The sequence below is a fragment of the Penicillium pulvis genome (genome assembly GCF_028828015.1).
Source record: "Penicillium pulvis strain IBT 33274 chromosome Unknown contig_12_segment0_segment0, whole genome shotgun sequence".
Taxonomy (NCBI): domain Eukaryota; kingdom Fungi; phylum Ascomycota; class Eurotiomycetes; order Eurotiales; family Aspergillaceae; genus Penicillium; species Penicillium pulvis.
The window spans coordinates 2199610-2213131 of record NW_026643072.1 but is presented as its reverse complement, the minus strand read 5'-3'; the positions used below and the strand labels follow the sequence as shown (position 1 = coordinate 2213131).

The 13522-nt window shown below is 46.9% G+C and overlaps 7 protein-coding genes across 7 annotated transcripts; 3 read left to right on the top strand and 4 right to left on the bottom strand.

Moving 5' to 3' along the window:
- Positions 1–463: 463 nt before the first annotated feature.
- N7503_002041 (cytochrome P450) lies at positions 464–2298 on the top strand (the record flags this gene model as incomplete). The annotated part of the gene is made up of 3 exons (XM_057061588.1): positions 464–845; positions 906–1687; positions 1741–2298. The coding sequence occupies 3 exons, from the start codon at positions 464–466 to the stop codon at positions 2296–2298; spliced, it is 1722 nt and encodes a 573-aa protein (XP_056925550.1).
- A 1044-nt stretch (positions 2299–3342) lies between these two features.
- N7503_002040 (heat shock 9/12 family protein) lies at positions 3343–3734 on the top strand (the record flags this gene model as incomplete). The annotated part of the gene is made up of 3 exons (XM_057061587.1): positions 3343–3376; positions 3439–3628; positions 3695–3734. The coding sequence occupies 3 exons, from the start codon at positions 3343–3345 to the stop codon at positions 3732–3734; spliced, it is 264 nt and encodes an 87-aa protein (XP_056925549.1).
- Positions 3735–3921: 187 nt separating this feature from the next.
- Positions 3922–4806, bottom strand: N7503_002039 (uncharacterized protein; the record flags this gene model as incomplete). The annotated part of the gene is made up of 1 exon (XM_057061586.1): positions 3922–4806. One exon carries the CDS (start codon positions 4804–4806, stop codon positions 3922–3924), a length of 885 nt encoding a protein of 294 aa, XP_056925548.1.
- Positions 4807–4958: 152 nt separating this feature from the next.
- Positions 4959–7287, top strand: cog6 (Golgi transport complex subunit COG6; the record flags this gene model as incomplete). The annotated part of the gene is made up of 2 exons (XM_057061585.1): positions 4959–5261; positions 5326–7287. The coding sequence occupies exons 1-2, from the start codon at positions 4980–4982 to the stop codon at positions 7285–7287; spliced, it is 2244 nt and encodes a 747-aa protein (XP_056925547.1). The 5' UTR covers positions 4959–4979.
- Positions 7288–7520: 233 nt separating this feature from the next.
- On the bottom strand, positions 7521–7852 carry N7503_002037 (uncharacterized protein; the record flags this gene model as incomplete). The annotated part of the gene is made up of 2 exons (XM_057061584.1): positions 7521–7639; positions 7711–7852. 2 exons carry the CDS (start codon positions 7850–7852, stop codon positions 7521–7523), a joined length of 261 nt encoding a protein of 86 aa, XP_056925546.1.
- Positions 7853–8899: 1047 nt separating this feature from the next.
- Positions 8900–9766, bottom strand: N7503_002036 (uncharacterized protein; the record flags this gene model as incomplete). Its single annotated transcript, XM_057061583.1, has 1 exon — positions 8900–9766. One exon carries the CDS (start codon positions 9764–9766, stop codon positions 8900–8902), a length of 867 nt encoding a protein of 288 aa, XP_056925545.1.
- Positions 9767–10242: 476 nt separating this feature from the next.
- N7503_002035 (S8/S53 family peptidase) lies at positions 10243–12401 on the bottom strand (the record flags this gene model as incomplete). Its single annotated transcript, XM_057061582.1, has 3 exons — positions 10243–10866; positions 10915–12268; positions 12346–12401. The coding sequence occupies 3 exons, from the start codon at positions 12399–12401 to the stop codon at positions 10243–10245; spliced, it is 2034 nt and encodes a 677-aa protein (XP_056925544.1).
- Positions 12402–13522: the final 1121 nt, after the last annotated feature.

Here is a 13522-nt window from a genome sequence, read left to right as displayed (position 1 = left end):
CCCTTTGAGAAATGTCTAGGATATTACGGTGCTTCCTATTTAGACCACTTGCTTTGAGCGAAGATTCCACATCGTGGAGGTGGTACTACTGTAGGTGGAGGCTCCGTGAGATCCCCACACAGAATGCTGTGTTGAGAGGCTCCTCTCTAAAAGGTGATCGGCGCATCGGCTAATTTAGCGCCTAAGGTATTACGAATAGTTCTCTCCGCGGTTGGTCAATTGCAAAAAGACGTACATATAGATCCCTGTAGCCACTACTGCATGGTAGATTTCCTTCCTATCATGGGTTATCTGTTACCGACTAATTCCGATAGCTAGCAGGGGCGGCGTTTCAGTCGAATAAATAGAGAATCTTTCCTCGGGGCTTTTTTCACTTACCAAAAAGACTTCTTCTGTCTTGTGAAATCACCTTTCACGATTCCGTTGTTCTTTACATTCGCTTTGAAATACGCTCTAAATAAAAATGCTTTTGCTGTTTATGGGCCTATTAGCCCTCCTTTACTTCGCATGGAGTATGGTGATGATGGAGATCAACTATCGCCGGGCGTCCGCGATGGGCATACCAGTCGTGCGATTGTGCATTGACTCCCAGAATCTGCCTTGGATGATTCTCGAGCCCCATCTATGGCCATTGCTCGACAAGTTGCCGTTCAGCTTCGGCAGCTTCGGGCGTTATTCGCGTCGAGGTTGGTTTTTTCTTGATAAGGGAGCTTCCCATCGCCGCTACGGTCCGATCTGGGCCCTTGCAACTCCACGTGAAATTACCATTATTGTTGCTGAGTCTGAGGCTATCCATAATATATTTCAAAGACGAACGGATTTTGTTCGTCCAAGCATTATGTATAGTAAGTTGAACTGATACATGTTCCGATATGCATCGAGGACTAATTGCTATTGTTCAACAGAAGTTTTAGAGGTTTACGGTCCTTGTATTTCTACAGCTAATGGACAGGACTGGGCACGCCATAGGAAAATCGTCGCGACTCCTTTCAACGAAGGCATCATGTCTTACACGTGGGACGAAAGTGTGGAGCAAGCTTCACAAATGCTCGATGTATGGGCCGGCGAAGGGTCAAGCGAGATTAGCAGCGTCTCAGGGGATACACGTACAGTCTCATTGAATGTCCTGGCTGCAACTGGTTTTCGCAAATCGTATCCTTTCCTCAGTGCCCAGGATCAAAGTGGCCCGGCCAATTACCGTGACTCCTTGCAGACTATACTCGACAATGCAATTCTATTAATGGTTGCCCCAAGAAATCTCCTACACCTGCCGTTTGCGCCAGAGTCGTGGAAGCGACTTGGCAAAGCTGCCAAGGATTTCAAAAACCATATGCTTACGATGCTCAATGATGAGACCAAGGCACTGAATGAAGGAAATCCTGGATCTGGAAGTATAATGACGACTTTAGTACGAGCCATGGATATCCAGCATGAGAGCACCAAAAGCGAGAAGTCCACCACCTCAGCGAAAGGGCTCTCTGTTGATGAGATATTCGGTAATATCTTCGTGATCAACTTTGCTGGTCACGACACCACGGCAAATACCCTGAGTTTTACGATGTTACTTTTGTCTGCGTACCCAGAGGTGCAAGACTGGGTAGCAGAGGAGCTCCAATCGCTCCCAGAAGATACCAAGGGACTGTATTCCGATCTATTCCCCAAGCTAAATCGCTGCAGAGCGATAATGGTTAGTCAAGTCCCTATCGCATTATATCGGGGTCCCCATTCTGAGATGAATAGCTTGAAACTCTCCGACTCTTCCCGCCAGTCCCCTCTCTCCCGAAGTTGACCTACGGCTCTTCCCAACGTCTGAAAGTGGGAGACAATACCATAGTAATTCCTCAAAACTCCGGAGTGCTGATAAACCTTATCAATACCCACACAAGCCCAGAGTACTGGGCTGATCCATTCTCCTGGAAGCCAGCACGATGGGTCACGACCTCATCTGTATCCGAGTCTGATAGTGCCCTCTTGCTGGAGACTGAGCGAATGTTAACTCCTAAGTTGGGATCAACTACACCAGCCGATGAGCGGGTTGTTACCCCGGCGCGATGCACCTATTTTCCCTGGGCCGATGGCGGGCACAGCTGCCCTGGTAACAAGTTTTCCCAGGTAGAGTTTGTGGCAGTAATGGCCAAGTTGTTACATCACCATCGTGTGCGCGCAATTCCTAAACCAGGAGAAACATGTGGACAGACTCGGAATAGAATTCTGGCTACGACTCAAGATGTTGATCTCCAGCTGCTCCTGCGGATGAAAGATGCCGATCAAGTGCGGTTATCGTGTGTACGTGTCTAAGGGAAGATCTATGAGATACCTGTAAGTAAGCTTGGAATGTTGGAAGTTACAGAATAGAAGCTCTGGAGAGCTTAGTATTTCTTTTTGGATGTTCGTGTTGCATCTTTGCCTCTTTTTTGGTAAGCTGCTTCTGGCAAGAGAGATCCCGCACTTATATGAATGGAGTTGTCATCTGAACTATCCGTTATGTTTACAATTTATGACTGAGAAGATAGATATGAAGCCACCAGGCCGTTAAAACAACAAGTCGTAGGCATTTATCCAGATATTTGAGAGTAATGTGTACATCTACGTGATCAAATCCTCTCAGTATAATAATCGTGCAAGTGGACGGAAGAATGTACAGGAAGCACGATCGACATAACAAGTTTGTACTGGAGTCTACTGAAACCATCAATACTAAGTCTCAGGATGGCTATGCAATAGTAAAAGCAGGAAGCTTGTAATTTAGTAATATTAGCAGATAAACACGAACATCTCAAGGTTCTCTGCTTGGCCATGCTCAATAAATCGGCGAGAGGGGCGAGTACTTGAACAGAAGTTGCAAGTCAAGAATCGGTTAAAGGTACATAGACAGGTACCTATAGTACTTCCTTGCTTATTGCCTTACTGTTGCACATGTCAAATCAGGGCCTGGGCCACACTGAATCATGTGAAAGCTGCGCTAATCCGAATCGGGAGATATAATATCCAAACATGACAGACTTGGTTGTCATACAACGCCACTTTGGGGAACTTGGCAACGTCAATCTCGCAAGTGACTGAGTGTCACTTCAGGTCTGATTGGTATGATAAACAATAAGTTCAGGTTGTCTGTACAGTGAACTTGCTTATTCCAGCGTCGAAACTTGTAAGATAATTGCACAGAGCAAACAATGAACGACGTCATTTGATCTTTTGTTTGGCGTCATGGAAACCTCTATAATACAGGAAAGCTATATAAATATCATCCATCTCTTACAACTTTCTAATTGTTTTCCATATTCAACCACTTCTATACCAAATACTTTCTATCAACCAATACTCAAACCTCAATCGAACATCATGTCTGACACCGGTCGCAAGGACTTCAGCACTAGTACGTTACCCTACAGATCCACCTTGACAACAAATCCGTGACTAACCCATATCTCTTCTCAGAGGCCAAGGAGGAGATGACTCCTGACTCCACCAAGTCCACTACGGACAAGGTTAAGGAGACCGTCACCGACACTGGTGACCGCGCCACTCGAGGTCTCCAGTCCGACGACAGCAAGAGCGGTACCCAGGAGGCCTTCGACAAGACCCAGCGTGCCCATGATGACAACAATGGCGGCGCCACCAGCTCCATGTAAGACACCTTGCCAGAAAACCTCACACATAAGACCTGCATACTAACTGTCATCTTTCCATACAGTGGTGACAAGGTCAAGGATACCCTGGGCATGAACAAATAAGCTCTTCATTCCTTGATGAAATTCCTCAATGACGATATTTCGGGACTTACCCTACTATCATGAACCAATGATTAGTCGACGATACCATTTGTTTCTTTAGTTTACAATCCAAATGATGCAGTGATCTGCCAATTTATTCAAACTTTGTGCAAATGTATTCAATCGTAGATTCTTTCGCAAGACAAGCCTATCGTCCTACCAGAGTGCCAAATAACATATCACGCTGTCGATTAAGTTGACTTAACTCCCGTTCCAGTTCCTTGTATCTGGCCCGTGCCCCTGGAATATCCGTAGGCAGATCATGGAATGCTCTAACACGCGCTTCCAACGACTTCACAATATCTTGGAGCCGAACAACATTTTCTTCATCCAACATCAATTGTTCAATTGTAGGACCTGCAGGCTGATTTCGTTCCAATGAAGCAATGCGATCATGATATTCCCCAACTTTCGTTGTCAGCATTTTGGTACCACGGATCCACTCCGAGGTCTGGGCCTGGACATCCTGGGGCATGGCATATGCCTCGTCTGACTTCAGCTCCTCCAAATCGGCTTGAAGACGCGAAAGCTCCTTCTGCAAGTATAGCCGCAGCATTTCAACTTTAGCTATTTGGTCTTGCGCTTCAAAATCCTCTGCCGTCAGCTCAACAATCGATTGGCTCAGATCCTCTGGTTCAGGATTCAATGTGTTGCCCATTACAACTGCTGATTCGGCTAGATCATCAAGATCGCGACGTCCCTTATCGTCCAGGCACATTTCCACTTCATCTAGAATCTCGTTCTTTTGTCGCTCGTGTGGGTCTTTGCGCTCAGCCTCTTCCTGGACCTTGAAGGCCTGGATTGCTTCTTCCTGTGCACGGTCGCGGATATTTGTTTCCTCATCTGCAGCATCATTGGCGGCCGCCAATGTTAGGAGAACGCGGAGAGTGTCTTCATTTCGTTCAAATTGGGGTACTGGTTTGGGCGTGTATTTCCGGGTGAGCCATGAATTAATGTACGCCCAGTCCTTGGCTTGAATAGCAGCCTGGCGTGCCTTTGTGGGTGAGGCAAGTGGACTGTCAAATGACTCCATTGTGCATTTAAAAGGTAATTGTAAATTGTGGGTGAATTGGAGAAATGTTTATCTGTTGTTGGTGCACGATAAGAGCTGGGGCGAAGGCGGTCTACAGATTCAGGGCGAGACTGTCCTTTTCCCCACTCAACCTCGACTTGACCAGGAGTGAAACTGGAGGTACTTCTCTAACAATGACAAGCTATTTTCCTGGGCCTGGTCCCAACAATGGCGGCTCCCCCGCCTCGTCGCCCCTGTCACCTCCAACTCAGCGTTCGAGCGCCCTCTCCAATCGCCTAACATCCGTCTTATCGGCTTCCTACGCCGACTCCGACATCCGTGACGCGCTGGAAACTTTGAGCATTCGGGGAATTCACAATACCGCGGAAACACGGCGCCAGCTTCGACTCGATGTACAGAAAGAAGTGGTGGATAGCAACGCGGAAATCGTCCGAGACTTCGGAAAGGTTGCGGAGGTAAGTTCATACAGAGCTATATTGAACCACGCATGGAAAACTAATATTTTCCCCGCTGTTACAGCAATTGAAACGAATTGGAAGCGTCATCACCACTCTTAATCAGACATGCGATGAAATGCGCAAACACATCAGTCTCGCCAAGCAGGATACTACACCCGTGCTGGAGGAAGCTGCTGCGTTGATGGCTCAGAAGAAGGATACTGAAACGAAGCAACGACTGCTTGTTGCGTTTGAGAAGCATTTCTTGGTTCCTGAGGAAGACCTCATGGTCTTAAACTCAGCTGAAGAACCAGTCGACGACCGGTTCTTCGACATTCTGGCACGTGTCAAACAAGTCCATCACGACTGTGAACACCTACTTGGCGGGGAAAACCAGCGACTGGGCCTGGAGCTGATGGAGCTGAGTACCCGGCATCTCAACTCTGCCTACCAGAAGCTATATAAATGGATCCAGAAGGAGTTCCAGTCTTTGAACCTTGAGGACCCCCGAATCAGTAGCTCAATTCGCCGTGCTCTGCGGGTCCTGGCGGAGCGGCCAAGTCTATTCCATAGCTGTCTGGATTTCTTCGCTGAGGCGCGTGACTATGTTCTTGCCGATGCGTTCCATTATGCGCTAACAGACGCCATTTCTGGTGCTAATGGGCCTAGTGCCGGCGACCGAAGTGTCAAACCCATCGAGTTTTCGGCCCATGATCCACTCAGATATATTGGAGATATGCTCGCGTGGGTACACTCCACAACTGTCTCCGAGAGAGAAGCCTTGGAAGCGCTGTTCGTTGCCGATGGAGAGGAACTCGCACGAGGCATTCAGGCTGGTTTAAATAGCGAGCCTTGGTCTCGCATTGACGAAGACCAGGAGGTCACCTTCGATGGCCATAAAGCGCTGAGCGATCTGGTAAATCGGGATCTCATTGGAGTTTCTCGTTCCCTACGGCAAAGAGTGGAGCTGGTGATTCAAGGTCACGATGACCCTGTCACTTGCTACAAGGTCGTCAATTTGCTATCCTTCTACCGAACCACCTTCATAAAATTGGTTGGCCCCAAGGCCCAGCTGGTGGACTTGATGCAGAGTTTGGAGAAATTTACACTTGGACACTTTGAGAATTTGATGCGAGAGGAAGTCAGCACACTGTCAAACGACCAACTGGCTTTGGCTCCCCCGCAAGACCTTTCGCCTCCAGAATTCTTACTAGATGCATTGGAGGGCTTAGTTTCACTCATGAAAACGCACGAGGCATCGGTCCGACCGGACGAAGAATCCGATACGGATAGCGAGAACAAGTTCACTCCTGTTCTCCGAGCTGCCTTCGATCCATATTTGACTCTAGCTCGATCCTCGTCCGAAGAGATTGACGACTCGACAGCGCAGACCATCTACCGCACCAACATCCTTCTCGCAGCCCGCGCAACTGTCTCCTCATTCGGGTTTGCTAGTATCACCCACATGAACCCACTGTCCAACGCTATATCTACTCTCCGTACGAATCTGCTCGATATTCAGCATCAATTTTTCCTTGATAATTCTGGTCTGCAGACTCTGCTAGATGCTCTAGAGCCTTTCTCCAAATCGGGTAGAGACTCAGAACAAGACAGTGAAAATGAAGAGAAGCCGGAGCAAAAGCTTCACCTTGCAGACCTGGCCACCCTCCCTGCTTTCCAACCAGAGGCCCTAGTTGCGTCCAGCCAGCAGCTGGACGACTTCCTCCCATCTGCCCTCATGGATGCAGCTGATCATCTCAAACGTGTCCAGAGCGCCTCACTCATTCAGAGTGTCACTGAAGATGCCGTCGAAGCATTCTGTCGTGATTTCGAGTTTGTCGAGGGCATGATTATTGCCGCTGATGAGGCCAGAGGAATGAGCCAGTTTAGCTTAGGTACGGGTGGCAGTGTGATTAGCGGTCGTAGCGGGAGATCCACTCGTAAGACCACGGGTGAAGATGACGAGGAAGAGAAGGAGGACCAATGGAGTCTACGCTCATTGTTCCCTCGCACGACTGGAGAGATCCGTGTCTTGTTGAGTTAAGCAGCGTTGCGAGAAGATCAAGTATTGTACATACATTTTCACGTTACATATTCATGAATGCAAAGACCTGTTAATTGCACCTGATTTATTCATCACATAAGATCAAGGCCTACGTAGATAAATCACCCCACCGACCAAGCGTTTAATTACTTGTAAAGTTTTGATCGCTTTGACATCTCTTTTGTTTACATTTATGAGCTCTCGAACTATGCGTAAAATAGCTCACAGAGACTTCATTCGGCATCTAGCAAATCATCCTCATCAGATCCCTCACTATATTGTCTTTGAAATTGTGTCATCGCGTGGTGAGTTCTGTCGCCTCCCATAATATTGGTTTGGTCAATCGCGTCATCTTCATGGAAAGCACAACATTCCATTAGCATCTTATTTCAGTATATTGCGCTGCCTATGTGAAAGACATACCACGTTGCGCATTGGAACTATCATTGTCGTCCTGGTTCAAGAAGGTACCATATTCCTCGTCGCGGTCATAAATGATGCTAGGCTTGGGAATGAGTTGCTTTTGGGAATCAGACATGGGAATAAGTTGCTTTTGGGAAGACATGATAAGCGTAGGACAACAAAATGCGTGTATATAGACAAATGTATTACTTGTTCGATAGAGTGACAGATTCCCCGGTGCTATTTATGCTTGAGAAAATTAGTTGACATGTTATCATCGTCATAGTTACGATTTTCAGGAGGCAACTGTAGGTTCTAGAACCCTTTGATCCAGACCTAAATACCCACTGGTTCACTAGTATATCCATGTTTGTAAGGGGCTTGATGGTAAGGCTAGGTACGGCCTCGGCTACGTGGTGACAGGGTTTAGTCACACTACTCCCGCCGCCTGCACGCGCTTATCTAGAGCTTCGGCTCCACCCGTCGTGGGGGCACAACGTGGCTAATATAAATCGCGCGGTGTTTACAGTTTACCACCCTTAGATGGACATCTGCCTCGTTAGGCTCCATAACCAAATCCTTTCATCCAATAGGCGGTTTGGCCGAGTGGTCTAAGGCGATTGACTAGAAATCAATTCTCTTCGGAGGCGGCGGTTCAAATCCGCCAGCCGTCGGTTTCTTTTTGTTTTAATTTTTTTTTCCATGTTTGTGCCTGGCAAGTATTCTCAGATGGCTTCTTTTAGACTTTCATTTGATATTTCTCGATGCCAGAGACTGTAGTGCGTTCATGCAACAACCTTAAGCTACATATCCTGGATACTTGCAGTTCTAGGTGTGACACGAATGGCCATGCATCAATGGTCCTAGGCATGTGCTACAACTAGGTCCGCCCGGGCCCTAATCATTCGACTGCCTAAGTATCAAGGGAAAGGTACCCATGGTCAGTCCATGGGGGCACCTAGCTCAAACCCAGCAAAGCTATCTCATTAAATTTGCTTGAGAAATTTCGGAGTGGAAAGAAGTGGACTATAGACCACAAGTTTTATTACATATAGACTTTCAACTTGACATCAAAGATTAGAGTACTAAATTTTTAATACTATAACCATACAAGGTAGCTCCAGCTGGCCTTGACTTGAAGCAATTTATCAGTCTAAAGTTTTATCTTTTGCAACCCTTGATCCACTCTGTTATCCTTTGGCGTCAATTTCTAGTAAGCGCCAGTAGTGGTCGTTGGACAGTCAGCAAAGCTGCTCTGAAATGAGATACAAGTTTCACCTTTCTCTAGTTTCAATGTCTGGAATTCAACTTGCTCCTCGAAATCTTCTTCAAGCTCCTCCTTAGTAGCCTCAACGACCACAAGTGGCTGTTCTACATCTGTTTCATCACCAGTCAAGAAAGCGGCCTTGTCATCAAAAAGCTCGGTCTCGACCCCTGCTCTCTTCGTCCGAATGACAGACAAGCGATATGCAAAAACGATGCCCGGGGCTGTATCATAGGACCCCGTGGTTTTTCGCTCGCTAGACCCACTGGAGCCCGCACCGGCAGTAATGGGAACTATCCCACCAGGGATCGTCCCTGATCCCGATATCTCGCCCCCGAGGGTTTTCGAAACATCTTTGCTCACCGTGAAGCTTGTCCTCGCTATGCGAAGGCCTGTGACAATATATACTGGTCGTCTTCCGAAGACCCCCGAGTTGATATGTTTTTTGACATCCGGGAGCGCAGTTATCGCAGACGCTATTGATGGTGTCAACGGATCGGCGAAGAAGCGGATCTCATGGTCAACGGTGCCGTAGCTTTCGATATATTGCCGGCCAGTGTCGATTTTGACAGTTGCTGAGGTCACCTCGAGAAAATTTGCCCAGATATTTAACGAGCGTGATCTTGAGCTGGACTTCTCGTGTGAATGATTCGGCTCCACGAGAGTAGTCTCTTTCGGGAGGATAATGCCGGTATCACCAGGAAGCGATGCGAGCACTAATGTTGGCCTTGCTGGGTGCGTGATGATAGTTCCCAATCTAAGCGGACCCTCAGGCGTGAAAGTGAAATCGGGAGGAAGGAACCAAGTTGGCATTCTGGGGATCGGAAGGCTCACGACTTCGGGATCTTGTATCTGATTTTCAAGATGCTTACGAGGTTGGACGGCCTTTCTCTTATCCAGCTCTGTGATATCTGAATTATATCTCTGATGGAGCTGATATTTGTGACGAACGATTTTTGGCTTGGGATTCCTTGTGGACGTTGGAGGCGAAGCTTACATGGAGAAGCATCAGCATGCTACTATATGACACATCATCCGATGCAAGTACCCCGCACTTGCTACTTAGTGAAAGCAGCATTCAAAATAGCTTGGTTCTTAATCAATGCTTGGCATCAATTGACCGGCAATTCTCAATATCGGATCTCAGCGTCATGTTCGTCCCGGAGAGTAGGGCCCCACAAAAGTAAATTGAACATTTCGATGCGGCAACCTATGATACAACGACTTAAGCATTACAATACAGGAGCTTCAGCCAGGATCCTTTCCTAGCATGACACCGAATAGTACTACTATTCCGCTAGAGCCCTGCAGATTGCGAGAAAAACCTCCTTATCCTTGGACTTATCGCTCCAAAATCGAATAGGATTCACTGAGTCTCCCCGATAGTCTGTATTCTGCGACATTACTCGCAGCAAATTCGTCATTCCTTTCGGCGTCTTGAGATTTTCTAAGGTTTCTTCGAAAAGCTTCGCTTGGACCAAAACTGGGAGAGCAGCGGAATATGAAAGCATCATGGCAACAATTCCAGCGGCAATGGCAGTTGCGACTGAGGTACCAGGACTAAAATCACCTCTCGGAAAAGATGTTTCCATTTCCTCAAGAATAAACTCAGGAATATTGTCGCCATAGGTCCCCAAAACTCTAGGTCCATCTCCCGATCTCGTGGGATTTGACCTGAGAAATGTGCCCTGATAATCAGTAGCATATATTGGAATGACATAAGGCTGGCGAGCAGGGAATCCTTCACCACGATCACTCGAAGAGTTTCCGGCGCTGGCGAGAAATATGACTTTATTCTCTCGCTTTTTCACGACCTTGTCGATGATATCTGATATAGACGTGCTTGATCTTGAAAAACTAAAGGACATTGATATGATATCGGCCTTCCAGTCCAAGCCAGCATATTCAATGGCCTATATCTAAGTTAGAGGAAGGTTTGGCAATTTTGTGGAGAAACACACCTGGACGACGCTTTCTTCGTTGGAACTTAATTGATCCTGGGTAACCGCAACACGAACAACAGAAAGATCTACAATAGGAGCAATCTGAAGTAGGAGGCGGGCCATAAATGTTCCATGCCCGAAGGTATCCACAGGGACTTGTGAGGCATCGGCAAAGTCTTTCCAGTCCGTGAAGCAACCTGAAACAGTGTTCCTTTGGAAGAAAGGGAGATCTCTATGGCAGCCAGTGTCCAGTATTGCAACTCGAATCCGCGGGATAATCTTTGCTTGCCTCCGACATCGAAGCACATGGCCAGAAATAACACCAAGGTGATTCATCCAAGCTCCGGATCGAGCAGAAGGGCCATTTGTGTCGAAAGTTGGTGCCCTAACCTTATTCCAAAATGTTCGGATTTCCTCATCTTCCACGACTGTCGGTTTCTGTCGCTGGGACTTCTTGACGGTAATAAGTGGGACTTCACCTGAGCTCTCAAAGCCAACTTCGGCAAGCCAATACAACGGAGCAACAGTTTTGCGGTACAAGGCAGTCCGCCTTTGCTGTAGGGCGGACATATCTTCCATCTGCCTTCTTTTGGATGCCTCTCCTTTTGCCCGCTTTCTTTGTGGCTTGTAAGTATTCTTGAAATTTTGCGAGTCCAAGCAATTTTCGATTGCTTCAACAAACACGGATTTGTAGGAGAAACCATCCCAGGATATCTTTTTGAACTCATTCAACCGCATGCGTGCCTTTGCATGCGCTCTATTTATATATGCAACTGAACTTAGTTTCGACGTCCCCAACGACCCTAGCCCCAGGGACTCGCCAAGACCGATCTCAAGAAGCATGATTCCCAAGAAGAGAATTCGAGGGTATCGATGAGTATAGGCGCCTGTTTCTAGGAACTCATCTGGAGACCGACTAACTTGATCGAAGGGAATAGATAGAAAAGCCCGAAGGGGAATTTGATTCCCATCTTGATTGTCGGTCGGCATGAAGAAAACATTTTCACTAGTCCATTTTTCGTGCACGATGTCGAAGTTATAGAATTGCCAGCATGCTCGTGCGAGTGTATAAGCTAGAAGTATCCTGTGCTCGATACTTAAAATGCCGTAACATAGAACATAAGCAAGTGAGTGACCACAGCCGGGCAATGTAAAATGTTGAAGACATTCGGGATCAGAACGCTTGTGAAGTCGATAACTTCCATCCAATAGAAAGTGAATTCTATTGTAATTGTTTTCGTCGAGCAATTGGCAAACGTCGCCTCGTTTCATTTGGACAAGCTCCTTGCAATCGCCAGCCTCATCATCAGAATCAGACTCCGAAATTTCATCGATTGAATAGTCGATACCGCTGTAATTGTCCTGTATTTTTCTATTAAGTGAGCGTTAGGCATTTATGAGCTTCCCGAATGGATTTGAAGGCCCTGAATCCACAAAGATTAGACTCACAAAGAGATAGAAAGAGAAATCTCCTGCCAAAGCGTCATTCCTTGAGATGCGATCATGATGTCTGCTTGAGCAAAAGTATTGCTTGCAAGGACTCCATTGCTGAGGCAGATTCGGGTATGGTGCCATTTAACCATGTCGCAAGGTGGAAGGGCATGAGATGGGGGATAGCAAGTAGTATATTTTCTGAGTGCATTGAACAGATACCAATTGACACTGTCCGGGTAAATATCCTTCTCATTGGGATTTAAGTGTTGCTCAGACATCATATTTTGGTCGGAATCAGTCTGATTGATCTCATCTAGTTTGGTGGACAAGCTCTCGATTCGACGTTGGTATGATTGAATGACTTTTGCTTTTTGGAGGAGGAAATTCCGAATTGATTCATCCATGTTTAGTTGACCAGGTTGTGTTTGGGATCTTGTGGCTAATGTGTTGTAAATGTGTTGGAGGCTGGTTGGTTTTGGCGTGCCAGGGGAGGAAGATGACCACTAAATTGAACGGTCAATTTCTCCATTTGAATTGAGAATGTGAACATATGGTTTCTGCCGAGATCAATGGATAGACCAAATTCAAGCACACACAACAGACTGGTGAAATATTGGGATTTCCGATGTGACATCTTCGGGGATGGACCCTTGAGGGTAAGAAACGAATATGGTAGGCTTACAGTGCAGATAGCAAACAGATCCTGCAGCACTACGCTACACAATTCATGAATCTCGGAATTAAGCTGATAAGGTGGAAGGCAGCTCAGCCCCTCATGTATGAGATGAAGCCGCACTGCGATATTGGAGCCTTCAGTGGAAGGTCGTGGTAGTGTTTTCGCGTTTTGAAATATGGGCAGCCAAGCCTCCCCTGCGATCGGCTTGAGGAGCTCGGCAGCGAGCATCCGCCTTTGCTCATTCATCTTCATCACAAGGTTTCAGCGATAGGGTCGGAGTTGGGAAGTTTCCATTCCATTGATCTGACATGAGAAGCCGAGGCGGGGTAATTCTGGAGCTGAAGTCCCTCAGAATCGAGCTTTCTTATTTAAACCCCCAGACTTTGGGAATTTGAGATATGACTTGGACCACAATCCAAGATCTCGGTGCTCCTTTATCCTTGGTGACTCCTGAAATATTAGAAGACCAGGCGATAAGTGGAACCCAACGAACCTAATCATGGTGAGAACATGTAT